At 40.0% G+C, this 14988-nt stretch overlaps 1 protein-coding gene across 2 annotated transcripts in view; it reads right to left on the reverse strand.

Moving 5' to 3' along the window:
• Window positions 1-14988, reverse strand: part of cadpsa (Ca2+-dependent activator protein for secretion a) — a 318715-nt gene that overhangs the window by 83983 nt on the left and 219744 nt on the right. For both annotated transcript variants that reach the window (XM_063474914.1, XM_063474915.1), the window contains one exon: window positions 6857-6998. In XM_063474914.1, coding sequence (XP_063330984.1) covers window positions 6857-6998 — 142 coding nt within the window. The remainder of the gene's footprint in view (window positions 1-6856; window positions 6999-14988) is intronic.

A 14988-nucleotide genomic window follows, 5' to 3' on the forward strand; every position in this document is an offset into this window, starting at 1 on the left:
CACAAGGCCAGTAATGTGTTGGGGATGGAGCTGGACTCTGTTAGGGTGGTGTCTGAGAAGCAGATGTTATCCAAGATAAGGACAATCATGGATAATACCTCCCACCCACTCCATGACGTACTGGCTAAACTGAGATTACCAAAAAGCACCACTGAACGACACATTCCTGCCTATGGCCATCTCACTGTACAACTCCTCCGTCTAATACACTGTAAAAACTGCAATAGTTACACCCTTTTTACACACGCTTTTTTCTACTCTGGAATATTTTTGTCAATTTTCTTGATATTGATGTATAATCACCTCTGTTAATCCTTGATATTTATAAATGAGTGATCCGTATATATTAGTGCTATTTCTTAAATGTGTAAAATCTGTAACATGATGTATTGTTTAGAGCAGGGGTCGGCAACTGTGGGCACGCTGGACAGGCCGATAATTATTATTATTTTTTTTTCTTTTTAGTAACGGTTAAACAATGAAAGGTGGTGGATTGTCCAGATGCTGGTCGATGTGTAAAAATAACTCAGTTGTTTGGTGGTGGCTGTGATGGAGTTTCCACAGAGGCCAGCAGGTGGATGAGGGAAAGGGGAGGCAGGAGGAGAGACCCGAGGCGGCCGCCAGTCCGAGTGTCAGGTGAACTGAACTTCAGGTAAGAAGTTATGACCTGCAGTCTATCTGGGTCAGATATAAACCAAGTTTAGGTGGAGTTTATTTTCGTTGTGCTGACTTTTTACAGTCAGTTACAATAACTCGTACTGCGTACTAGCTAGCATGACGGAGTTTCTATACAGCTGGGTGGGTGCTATGATGTTACTGATAGTCAACTTTATTTTATTCATAAGGTTAGTTAGTAGAGTTGCCAACCGTCCCGTAAAAAACTGAATCGTCTCGTATTCAGAGAAAATATTACGCGTTTCGTATTGAGCTGAAAAGGAACACAGTTTGGCTTTGTGTCTTTGGAAAAAGACACAAAGCTGGAGTTATTCTGCACCTTTATGCTGCACAGGTGCCTCTTCTTCTCTCATTCTCCCCCCTCCCTCTCCTGTTGCTACCTCAATCATGAGACTGATCAATGATCAGCTGATCGTCTTTTCTCTCTTGTTTGTTTATCGCCCACTTTGCGCCAGAAAGAGGAAACCAGTGGATGTCGCGCTAAACAACAGCAGCACGTTTAAGCTTGATCAGCTGTTGTTAGAATTTATTTAATATTAATTTCTAGTATCAGCTGATGATTGCTGGAGCCACAGCTGTAAAAGCTGCTGGTCATGATATCGGTTTGGATATGTGGTGAGAGGGAAACATGAAGATGAAACCAGGAGATGTCCTTACTGAATCATCAGAGCTGAACAGGTGATGGAGAAACAGGTTTACCTTTTAGGTGACATGAATGAGTTGAAGTTATGAACTGTTTCTGAGAGACAAATAACACCAGGATCCTTTTCTAAGTAGCTGACAGCTGGTAACTGTGCAGGGGCGGCTCTAGCAAAGTTTTGCCAGGGGGCCAGGTAGGGCATTAACAGGGAGAGGGGGGGCACAAAGAAATACTTTTCTTTCTTATTCTCTTTTAAAATGTCTTGTTTTTATGAAATAATATGAAAATAATATGAATCTTACAAGTTTTTATCTGATGTCAAATGTATAGAAATCATACATATACCAACAAGACAGTGTACATCACTGTCACAACAGCGTCTGTTTTCATTCAAAGGCTTTATGGCTTTAATACCTGGGGGGCCGGTCTCTAGTCAAAATGCCTGGGCTGATTTTTTGTCCCAGTCCAGCCCTGGGCACGACACGCAGTGAATTAATCTGAGGAGGTGCATTAAAAAATAAATGGCCGGGCCAGCAGTGCACATCGCAAATTAGCTCACATAGACACATTAGTTGTGCCGCTTCTTAATAACGGTATCTTAGCTAACAAACTACCAGATTCAACTTGTAATTGGCTAAAAATAACTTAGCCTACTGGTGAGAGGGACGTTGTTAGCTGGCAGTTTTTTCAAGCGATGTTGAAAATTCCACATTTCCGACACTTCAAATGCTTCAGGAGCTGTCCGCTCAGCGCAGCATCAGCACCACGGATACATCCGTAGACTCGAGACAGAATTCACAATGCGTTTTCGGGACTTTCAGGTGTATGGACCAGTGTTTTCTTTTCTGATCAAACCAGAAACCTTTAATGAGCAGCTGGATTTGTCTCGCATTAACTGGTTGGACACAGAGGACATCGAAATGCAGCTGATTGAACTGAAAAGCTCGACTCTGTGGGGGTCAAAGTTTGCAGAACTACAAACGCAGCTGGAATCCACAGCTGTGCATGTTCATGGAGCTGCATTTTCACCTGCTGGACATCACTACCTGACACGTGTAACTGTCTTCAGAACATTGCAGAGGCCTTATTGACAGTATTTGGCTCTACATATCTGTGTGAACAGATTTTCTCTCACATGAGTGTCCTCAGGTAGCCGTCTGAATGCTGGACACTCGGAGACCTGTGTCTCTGAGTGGGAGACCAGAGATCATATTAACATGTGTATCTCTGTATTAACAAACATGCCGTATTGGCCCAGTTTATTTTTCTTATCATTGTTGTGAGGAGACCATAAATAGCATTTGCATTTTCTGTTGTACAGTTCATTTGCTGTTATGGATAAAAAGTCTTTTTTTGTTTCAAAATAGCTGATAACTATTCGCTGATAGCTGCCAACATCTGCGAACAAATATAATTCTATAAAGTTGTTCTATATAGTGTGTAATTGTTAGTATAGAGCATTATTAAATTTATTGCTAATGCAATCATATGGCACAGTGACTTCTGAGGAAATTTTAAGGTTGCCGACCCCTGGTTTGGAATTTAGTTTGTTATTGTTACTATTTTTACCATTTCTTCTTGGAGCAATTGTAACCCACATAATTTCCTTAGTGATTAATCAAGTATTCTGATTCTGATTGTTTCAGGATGACCTGCCATTATCCAATGACACATCTGCTTACCTGTATCTTTTGCTCGTTTCTCCTCCTCTTCTTTTCTCTTTTTTCTAAAATGAGGACCTGATGGCTTTGAACTTTTCTCGTCCATCTTCCATTGGTTTTAATTTTGCACTCCAGTATGAACACCCATCCCCCAACTTGAGGATCACCACAACATAACCTAACAGACCTACACCTTAGTTCACAGATTCGCTTTGTCTAGGGTTTATTTCTGGGATTTTGCACAACCCAGGATTCAAATCATGAATACATAATGGGCTTGGGTTTACATCATTATGAATGAAATGTGCTCTATTTGGACGCAGCTGGCCCCTCCCCTTTCGACAGGTTGTGTGTGAGACTTTAAATCATCAAACTGTAAATTTTAAACTTTAAATTGTTATTGATCTCTTTACCCCTAGTCCTAAAGTGTATATTTATTTTCTTACTCTTCTTATATTTATTGTTTGTTTACTTGCACTACTGTAACTGGAGCATCATCATCTCGTCTCTCTATATACTGTACTGTATATAGCAGAGATGACAATAAAGTTTACTTTGACTTCAGCAGCAAGCAGGCGCACCGAGGGCTCTCGCGCTCACTTTTCACGTATAGAATTTCAAAAAAAACATCGGTGCAAATTATAGTAACAGAATACATGTACTGGCGTTATGTATTTAAAATACAAAATATCAGGAACTGTATTCAGTTACAGTTACCGTTTAAATAGGTGATATTCAGAATACAGTTACTTTGTTGAAATCAATAGAATACACAGCGGTCATTTCCTGTTTCATATGTTAGGCTATCCCCTTTCTATGCCTTCTCCAATATGGTGATCAAACGCAGTCAGGCGCAGGTTTAGCTAAGTTGGATAAGCATGTATTCATATATCGCATGGCTGATAGCGGCTGCCCAGGTTTGAGTACAACCCACAGCTTACTTTTTTAATCTTTTTTTTAACTCAATTTCCATCTGGAATTAATACAGTTTCTCTGATTTGGATTGCTGCAAACCCAAACAAAACACGTAATAAGAGGCTCTAAATTATGCGTCCTTTTAATGGTGGTGGAGTCAGTTACACAATGGACCCAGAGCCAGCAGTGCAGTAATGCATTTCCAACACCACTTCATAAGAAGGATGGGATGGGTGAAACTTCAGTATCTACGATGTGCTATTGCTATGTGATTTTTATTACTATTAATGAAGATCACTGAGGTTAGTTCATAGACTGCAGACATTTAGACATTTTTACTGCCATCCCCTCTTAATTTAACTGTCATTAATATTTGCAATGGAAATTATAGATGACACAAAAAATGACACATGATGTAGTAGATTTCTTTAACCCTTTCACGCATACTGGTCACTACAGTGGGCAGCTATTCAGAGGCTATTGTCTTGTATTTGTGTCAGTGTTGATGGCATACTTGCACATAAACCACTACATTGGAGACTGTCAAATTCCTAAGTCAAAATGTATGTTGTCCACCTAAGTGGACATGTAAACAACTCTTTGAAAAGTACATGTTTACAAAAAGAAGTTCAGAAATCTTTTTTTCATGCCTAAAGATGAATAATTACACTTAAGGAAAAAAAAATCCTGATTGAGGTTGTCATAATTCATGCATAAAAGGGTTAAGATTTAAAAATCTAGTTGGTATTGGTATGCGAGTAGCCTTCAGTAATAGTAATAAATCGCAATAGTACATTCATGTAGTTGTATAAAGCATGACGGATATTGAGTATTCCAAAGTATTCAGAATACGTTATTCTCACTGAGTAACTTAACAGAATACGTAACAAAATATATTTTGGGGCATGTATTCTGTAATCTGTAGTGGAATACATTTTAAAAGCAACCTTCCCAACACTGAATGTAGGCTACTGGGGAACTCCCATGATGCACTGGGTCTTTCTTCTTCACTCACTATGTGTTAATAGACCTCTCTGCACTGAATCATCCTTGTTATTAATCTCTGTCTCTCTTCCACAGCATGTCTTTATCCTGTCTTCCTTCTCTCACCCCGGGTTGCAGCAGATGGCCCCGCCCCTCCCTGAGCCTGGTTCTGCCGGAGGTTTCTTCCTGTTAAAAAGGAGTTTTTCCTTCCCACTGTCACCAAAGTGCTTGCTCATTGGGGGGTGGGGGTGGGGGGATGTCATGTGATTGTTGGCTTTTCTCTGTATGTATTATTGTAGGGTCTACTTTACAATATAAAGACAAAGCTCCTTGAGGCGACTCGTGATTTTGCGCTATATAAGTTAAATTGAATTGAAATTGAATTGAATGTTGTATAAAGTGCTATATAAGAATCAATCCATTTACCATTCCAGTGTGGCTTGTTCCTTGTGCAGCCATAGCCTCCGCATCCTGATATTCCTCTGTTACAGCCCTGGCCGAACAGTGATTCTGCAAGTCTCTCCCCTGATTGGTTGAGCTAGTCTAGCCTCAACGCGTCAACTTAACCTTCAACTGTGAATTTGATTCTGGTTTTGGAGAATGGAACAGCCCTTAACCCTTAACCCACTCTTAACCCTTATTATTGTACTTTCTTGCCCCTAGATAGTGGCATATAAAGCGTCTCTCTTCTGCTTTGCTCATTGTGTTTTCCCAGAGCTTAGAAGGCTTCAGAACCAGTGGAACCCTTGTTGAGCAGCCCCAGCCTGAGGAGACTACATGCCGTGTGATGCAGCCCCAGTTGCTGGACCCTGAGCTTGTGAGTACCCCCCCACCTGAGCCTGAGCTATAGGTGTTATGTCGCCTGAGCCTGTGGGTCTCGTGCCACCTGTCTACTAATACCCCAGTACACTTAGTATCATAATCTGTAGATTTTGCAGACTGAGTGCAATACCTGACATGAACATGCCGTGACCTTTTGCCAGAAATACAGAACAAGCTTTGCATTGCATTCATGAGAAGGCATGTAATTTCCTAACAATTGCGGTCCCCCAATGTTAAAGCACAGCTTCCTAACCCCTTCATTGAAAAGGGGAACTACTGCCAGTGTGACATTTGAAGGGTACTATCCATATATTCCACTTAATATTGCCAAGGTCTGAAGATTGTGATTAAAGAAAAAACCCTCTGATGATGAGAACAAGGAATCAAGAAACCTTGCCTGAAGTACAGATACTGGGGCCTCACCCTGAAGCAAGGCCCAGGGTAGGGCCCATTTTGAGCCCCTACCCCAGCCCTTAATCCATGGGCTGAGCCTAAATAAGCTATGTGGAGTCTACAAGACTAAAATTCAATAGACGCATAGTTAAAACTTTTATCAGGAACATTCACAGGAATGTGCTGTTCTGCTTAGGGCTTAAGGCCAGAGTTTTATTGTCTTGCCCTGAGTTGTCTGCATCATTTCACACTGACATTTTTGGCCCATCAACATAATTGCCCCGTCCCTCATCTACTACTTGCTAGCCTTGGCTCCCTGGAGCATCTTCCTGTTCCATAAAATAAGATTCAAGGTGATGAGTTAAAACTTTTGACAGTGGTGGAAATCTGGTGCAGATAAGAGATGGTCCTTACTGGTGTTACACAATAGAATTATAGGGAGAACGTGAAGTACCGTATCTGTGGCAGGAGTGTGGAAAGTGACATATAATTACACAAGGCATTTGTGGGATAAGCAAATCTGAAATCAGGTTCAGACTTGTTTCTGTGGGCACAGAAACAGACAACATTTTCTGTATAAACTCAGTTGTATATGTATTATGGATTAAATGCATTTTGTGTATTAAAAATAAGCATGTTCTTATGCTACAAAAGTTACTGACAAGGACTACAAAGCAAGGCTAATGGATGTGTGCCAATCAATATGGTTTGATCCTCAAGAAAAAGAAAAAATGAGCAAAGGTAAATTAAATAAAGATATCCTTACTTAACCGGTTCCCATGATTCTCTTTCAAAGCCTCTGTGAATAGACTGAGCAATGGAAGACTCCATCAGGTCAACATATCGGACTACCAGGGGGGCATACAGGTCCTGCAAGTGTTTGTGGAACTTCCCATTGCACAAGTTATCTGAAAGAGAGAGAAAAAGGGAGAGAAATAGACAAGGAGGCGACAAAATAGCATAGAACCTGACCGGTTTATTGGATTTCTAGTATAAGGTAAGCACATTTTTTAAGCTATATAGTTTGATGGAGAAACGACATGACTGAAAAAAGCGAGTGCAGAGAAGCTATAAGACATGCAATGTAAAAATAAACCTCCATGTCTACTACTTAGATGCTGACTCATGTTGACACTTCTCTCAAAATGTAAAAGAACCCACCCACCACTTTAATCACATTCTGGATCTTGTTCTGACATATGGCATAGAAACTTAACAGTGTTTCCTGAAAACCCACTTTTGTCATTTAAAATTACAATAATGGATTATAAAGCAGTGGGGAATACATTCCTTTGCAGTATATGTCTTTGTGAAAGTACTTTAGCTAAATTTTAGGATATAATTCCTCCACTTTTATCCTTTAACTTCAGATCAGAGATACTTGACTACGTGGTATAACTCTCAAATGCACATTTAAAGCAGATTCGTGTCTTTTAGACCTCATTCCTACAAGACTGCTCAAAGAAGTCCTACCATTAATTTGTGCTTCAATAACTTACAGGGACTAGAAAGAGTAGACTAGAAAGAGAGAGCAGATTTCTCCTATATTGGCTTGTTGGCTCCATGTTATATCCCAGATCTAAAGGAAAATCCTACTCCTCACATATGAGGTCTAGAATAATCAGGCCCTGTGTCATCTTAATGACCTCATAGTACTGTATCACCCCAATAAGCACTTCGCTTTCAGACTGCTTTACTTGTGGTTCCTAGAATATTTACAAGTCGAATGGAAGGCAAAGCCTTTAGCTTTCAAGCCTCTCTTCTGACACCCAGTTTGGATTTGGGAGACACATACTAATTTTTATATTTAAAAATTTAAAAATAATTACAAATTTTATTCTTAAGATTTGCCTTAAAATTTTCATTCCTTAGTTATGCTGCAATAGGCCCAGTCCACTAGATGCTTCCCATGATGCACTGAGTGTTTCTTCTTCACTCACATTTTTTTTTACTTATGCTTACCACCAATCTGCATTTAATTATTAGTTATTATGGTCACACTTTCTATTACAGGTCAGTAATAAAGTGGTAATAGTAGGGTAACAAGACAGAAACAAGAACATAATAATGTGTAATAATTTCTAAATTACTACTACTCAATTACCAAAGTAATCATACTTAATATCCGGGTAATATTGTGCCAGCAATACTGGTTGCAGTTGAGTGATCTTATCCAATTATATCAATTTCAGTGTAATAAGGGCCCAAAAACTGGGGGCAATAATGTGTAACCACAGCTTGGTAATAAAGTGGTTATAATAGGTTAACAAGGGAGAAACAAGAATGTAATAATAATTAATTCACAAATTGTAATGTTCGTTTTATTTTTTATTTTATTATTCTTTTTTAAATAGGACAGTCTGCATCTGTGAAATTGTTGCTCAGTGACCTGCCAGTGATATCATGCTTGCTTTAACACAAATATATTTCAAATTTTTTGAATATGCAAGCGGACCGCTTGGTGCTACTTCCTGCAGGAGAGACTGGATCTTTGGATGGTTAGAGGTCAACCAGTGATGAAGGCCTATGCAAATCTAAGGTGTTCATATGTATTATTCTTTAAACCTTAATTATTAGCATTTTGTGTTTATTGTTCATTCCAGACTCAGTTATCAGTACCATGGTATTAAATTCCTGCTTAGAACACAAAACCCTGCGGTGACTAACAGAAAACACCCATGACAGTTTCTAAGTTTGTATTTAAAAGGTTATTAATATGTTATTAAATAGAGATGGGCAGTTTTGCATTTTGCATCTCTGTTTCCTACTTATTACCACTCAATTACCTGTGGTACCTTCTGTGTAATAACTTATTAATTAAGCACATTACATTCTTGTTTCTACCTTGTTACACTACTATTACCACTTCATAACCGAGCTGTAATAGAAAGTGCTACCATTAATATTACTCTCTCTCTTCCACAATGTGCCTTTCTTCTTCCCCTCAGCCCCAACCGGCCATGGGTGGATGGCTGCCCCTCCCTAAACTTGATTGTTGAGGGTTTCTTTGTATTATTTTGGTGTCTTTACATTACCTTGCAAAGTATAAAGCACTTTGAGGCAACTGTTTTTGTGATTTGGCGCTATATAAATAAATATATAAGTAAAATTGAACTAAACTGAATAAAAGATGCCATGATGTTTCGGCCATGTCTGTTATTGTTAGGGTTTTCTTTTTGTCTCACTCTGTTCTCTTGACTGAATTTATGAATATAGTTTCTCATGCATAGTTCTTACTGCCCAAATGACATTATTCTTCACAAATATCTTAAAGAGTTCCTGCATGTCTCTCGATTATTATCTATCATTCTTGATATTTATAATTGAGTGATTTGTATATATTAGTGCTATTTCTTTAATTTGTAAACTCTAAACTAATTAAATAATACAATATGTTACAGTCTGTTAATGTTACTGTCTTTGAGAAACTGTAACCCACATAGTTTCCTTAGGGATTAATAAAGTATTCTGATTCTGATTATCAGTCTCTTTGAGTGTTAATAAAAAACTGTATGTATAAAACACTGTAACAAGATGATTATAAGACACAATCAGCACAATTTTATACAAAATTAAGGTGTCGTTAAAGTCCCAGTATTATCAAGTTTAAGCATCTCTTTTTCCAAGCACACCCAACTACTTTACATCACAATAGGTTACTCCAACTACGTTTCCTACAGAAACAATATAAGGAATCTTAACATCTGTCAGTTTCTTCACAGGAAAAAAAAATGTGGGCTTGGGGCTGACACAAACTAAAGCAGGACTATGTGCATAGGATGTTCCGAAGACAGCAAGTGCAGTTGAACGGGCCAGGTGCCAGTGCATTGGGAAAAAGTGAACATGCAAAAACAGAAAAGGAGCTCCATCTGGCTGCATGTCAGTGATATTGGAGACTTCAAAGCTAAGTGCAGAATTTGTAAAATGAGAAATGGGGAAGCGATCGGCGTGAGTAACGGGCAGAACAATTACATTCTCTTCCACTAGAGGGCAGTACAACTACCTGCGCTAGTTAAATGGGTTGCCAACTGCAAGTAAAACAGAAGAAGACGAAGAAGAAATTACATAATAGGGCTTTGGAGCGTGATGTCACGGGCAACGCCCCCTCCCGCCATGACAGTAGGCCAAACAAAGCACACGGAAGCGTCAGCTATGCTTCGTACGTGCTGTGTTGTCGGTTGCAACGTTAGATCACATGATAGGGAAGGCAAAAAGCTGGAAAATGGGCTCTCTTTTCATTGTTTCCCCTCCTGGAGGCAACGGGAGGGATGTCATGTATCCGATATTACTAAACGAAGACGTCAGGCTTGGATTGCAGCGGTCAGACGAGCGGATATCGAGTTCTCTGCCATCCCCAATTTTTTGTTGGTTTGCTCGCGGCATTTTCTTTCCGGTGAGTTCTAAATGAATTCATATCTCTCTTAATAGGCTTTTAGTGTTATTTTGAATGTGCTGATGTCATAGATAATTAGATAAAACATCCTAATGTGTGATGCTGCAGAACCACGTCATGTTGACGGAGTAGCGTATTATTTGGCATTATTGCAGGCAAACCAGCATATGAAATGGATGTAACAAATCCAGACTGGGCTCCAACGCTGCACATGGGGCACAACGACATACCTGTGTCAAACTCGGACCGGCACGAAATGAGAGCAATTGCCCACCTGAGAATTCATGTTGAGCAAGTAATAGGTAGTTTGCGTAACAAGTTCAAAATGCTACACACTACAATGCCAATCCGATTACTCATATCATGTGAGGGTGAAGACACAACACTGCTTTTGTTAAGGTGTGCTGTGTTTTGTTGAATATGTGCCCCAGTGTGGTTGTCAAACCAGGGCCAAATGAAACTTGCTCTTGTTGAATATTCATAAAACTGCTGTGTTGCATGTACAGTTCATTGTAAATAATTGTACTTTCTGTAAAGTGGTTTCAATAAAACAGAAAAGAAAAGTATGTTTTGTTTTGTTTTTATTCAAGATCTGTTCACATGTACTTAGCAAGTACATGTGCAGGTACACATGAAATGCAAACTATTTACATGGCAACGGCCATGTAAATAGCTGGCATCAATCGTGAATCGTTCATCTAGAGCAATTTTTGGGGCAGCTGCTGAGGAGAAGTCAATGTTATGTGCAACCTCTGGCTGAATCTTGGTCATATGGTCAATGTACTCGCAACGTGGAGGCTTAAAAACGGCCAAATCTTGTACCCAATCGTTTGTGAATTAGATGTGCGCCTCCAGGAATTTATAATGCCGTGTATGCGCTGACTCCACAGACAAGGTACGCGAAGATATCGGGATAGGACAACGGCAGTAGGCTGTCTGGGTTTCCACTCCATTGCCTTTTTTCATACGGGTCCACATTACCAATGCACGCTATTTTTTCCAAGTACCGTCTCTTGGCGTCTGGGCGCAATCAGTCGCGATACAGCCCTTTGTCTTTTGCGCTGATTTTAAGCATGGTTCTAGCAGTCCTGCTTTGTTTTGATTTGTGGCCTTCTGACATGGCGCCGCGATCCCACAATGCACTGCGGCGTGACGTCAACTCCAAAGCCCTATAGTCATGCTGTGAGTGAGACATCTATTACTATTAAGCGCTGCGTTAAGTATTTGAAAAGAAAAAGTAATCCATCTGACCTGGTCCCTGGAGAAAACCCCGACCCAGATGAAGGCCCTAGCATGAGTAGTGGTCAGAAGAAAGCGAAAAAGGTATACTAGGGACAAACTGATCCAATTCCGCTATGCCTGGTGTGCGGGGAAAAATGATCTATATGTGACATTTTTGTTTGGTGGTGTGCTGTGTGATTTTTCTAATGTGAAATATGTGCCGTGGCTCCAAACGGTTGGGAAACACTGGCCTAGACAAATGAGCCAAATATTTTAAAAGAGCCCGATCACCATGGATCACTATAGAGTAGTGATCCATGGTTCTAATTAGGCTTGTACTGTTTTAATAAATATTAATACAGCCATCATTTCATCTGCTTAAAAAATCCCCACTGGTTTGGACAATTACAGACCCATTTCTAAACTTCCATCTATTTCTAAAATCCTCAAGAAAGTTGCTGCCTATCAGCTACTTGGACTGGTTGAGGGTAACACCATATTTGTTCCAATCCGGTCTGCAAAAACTATATTTTTATCATTTTTGCATATTAATATTTTAATATTATACACACTTAGAGAAAGGCGAATATTTTAATTCTCCTCGATTTATTCTCGATACTGGTGATCACGCCATTCATCTTGAAAGATTACAGAACTGGATTAATATTTCTGCAACCAATCCCATCATACATATCTGACAGACTCCTCAGAATGTAATATTACCTAGATGTCACTGTCATAACTTCAAATATGTGAGATGCCTCAGAGCTTAGTCATTGGTCCAGTTCTTCTTTCTTATTCTACACGCTATTGCCAAAAGTATTTACTAATCTGTCTTCACATGCATATGAAGTTGATACTGTCAGCCCAGTCTTAATCCATAGGATTTAATATGCCCACTCTTTGTAGCTATAACAGCTTAAACTCTTCTGGGAAGGCTTTCCGGAAGGCTTTGGAGTATGTTTATGGGAATATTTGACCATTCTTACAGAAGTGCATTTGTGAGATCAGACATTGATATTGGCCAAGAAGCCCTCCACTAATTTATCCCAAAGGTGTTTCCAATCCCCTACGATCCCACACTATAATCCAGCCTCCACCAAATTTTAACTTTGTCAGCTTGCAGTCAGACAAGTACTGTTCTGCTGTCAGCTACCAACTCCAGACTCATCCTTCGGGTTGCCAGATGGTGAAGCATGATTCGTCACTTCTGAGAACACATCTCCACTGCTTTAGAATCCAGTGGTGGTGTGCTTTACACCGCTGTGTCCCTACCTTTGTATTACATTTTAGATTGTGGCTCCTAAACTTTGAAACAACCTTCCTTGTCGTCAGCAGACTCTGAACGCTTTTAGCAGCTCTTTGAAATAAACCATAAATCTCCCTTCTTTAAATTTAAATCTCCTTTCTTCTCCATTCTGATACTCAGCAGGTGATTTCATCAGGTCTCTCTAGCAGGTCTGCATGCCTAAATGCAATGAGTTGCTTTCATGTGATTAGCTGATTAGATAGTTGTGTTAATGAGCACTTGAACAGATGTAACTACAAAGTGGCTGATGAGCGTGTACCTGTGGTTTAATCACTGCAGACTTCCTCAAAGGGATTGTAAAAGCTCCCATTGTCACTATTGCATTACTGTTTTTCTTTGTTCGCAAGATAGATGCAAAGGGCACAGAAAGCAATCATAATCCCTGATAATGAATAGTGACAAAGGAGGTTGTTGTTTGTGCACTTCAATAATGGGAATGACACAGCATTTTCAATCTTTCTAAACAAGACATTGGAATCCAAGCCACATTTCCCCCACTCTGCTGGCTCCCAACTGGTAAAAAGGCAACACTGACAAAGACCACAGGAGATAAAATGGAGGCCAGTGTGTGCTAATGTGATGCCTCACGGCTCCATGCAGTGTGCCTGCTTTTTCTCTCCCTCTCTCTCTTTGTTTTTCTCTCCCCCTCTGAGAATGTGTGTTTGTGTTTGTGTGCATTGGCATTGGAGTCAAGGTCGATGATACACAGTAGGTGCAATGTTTGTTGTGTTCCCTGATTGCCCCTCTCCCAATTAGCCACTTGAGCGGCTGCTGTCCATTTGGATGTGTTGTGTCCAGGAGTGTGTTTGCAGGGCTCGCCATGGTCTAGCTACGACGACTTTAGACCTCATTAACTTCTTGAATGGCAGCCTGACTTTGGCACCTGACTAATGCAGTTTTTTACTGCTCCATAAGTGCACCGCTGTGGGGCAAAAGAACAGATGACCTTCTGCAAAAACATGTCACTATAATGATATACTTTTCTAAAGTGCGTTTGTTATGCTGTGTGGGAAGCAAGCAGTCTGGCATGGTAAATTACAAAGCATCAGGCCACATTCTCTTAACAGCATTTTGCCCTTGACACCCACAACAACCATCTTCTGTACCCAGCAGTGAACCACCCTTTCTTTTTGGACCATCATCAAACCATGTTTAATCTTTCTGATTCGGACCTTTTTTATGGAAGTCCAATTTAGTCAATGAAACCTAGTATATAATATCTTCTAACCAGTAGCGTTCTATCAGGACCAACAGGGCAAGCAGTGCTTGCTTAGTTAACTCTAAAAACAGACATCACTTAGAGAAATCGCTTCCACTCTGAACCCATTTCTTTCTAAGCTGCTTAGATTGCCATGACCTGGATGACTGAGAACCTTCACATTCATCCATTTTCTTATCACTTATCTGGGGCCGAGTAGCAGGGAAACAGCCCAAGCAGAGAAACCCAGATCTCCCTCATCCTAGCCACCTCCCTCAGCTAACCTGAGGAACACCTCCCCAGGCCAGCCAAGAGATGTAATCTCTACAGCGTGTCCTGGGTCTGCCGTCGGGCATTCTCGCTTCAAATTTTCCAAAACAAAAAACAAACCCCGTTGGATGGACTATGACTTTTTGTGTTACAAAAGGGTTCAAATTTATAATGTTTTTTTTAATAATCATAATTTAGTTCATAATTTGTTTGGCCAGCTATGAATGCACATAGAGAATGCATAACTTTTTTTTAAGTCAGTGCATTATTGCAAGCAAGCTTTCTTTTAGTGTTTCCCAGTGTAGCTATGTTCATTGCTATGCACTATAATTGGAATTCGCACACAATGAAACGATGTAGCAAATGAGAAAGAGGCCAATTTCATGACACTAACAAAAGAGCATGATAATTTATTTGTGCTCAGGTCAGTTAAGCTGAATAAGTGGACGAGGTTCTATCTTCTCCTTGACTCCCAGCTGACACAATGAAAAGGGGAATCATTCCCAA

This window comes from Pelmatolapia mariae, linkage group LG5 (genome assembly GCF_036321145.2).
Source record: "Pelmatolapia mariae isolate MD_Pm_ZW linkage group LG5, Pm_UMD_F_2, whole genome shotgun sequence".
NCBI classification, from domain to species: domain Eukaryota; kingdom Metazoa; phylum Chordata; class Actinopteri; order Cichliformes; family Cichlidae; genus Pelmatolapia; species Pelmatolapia mariae.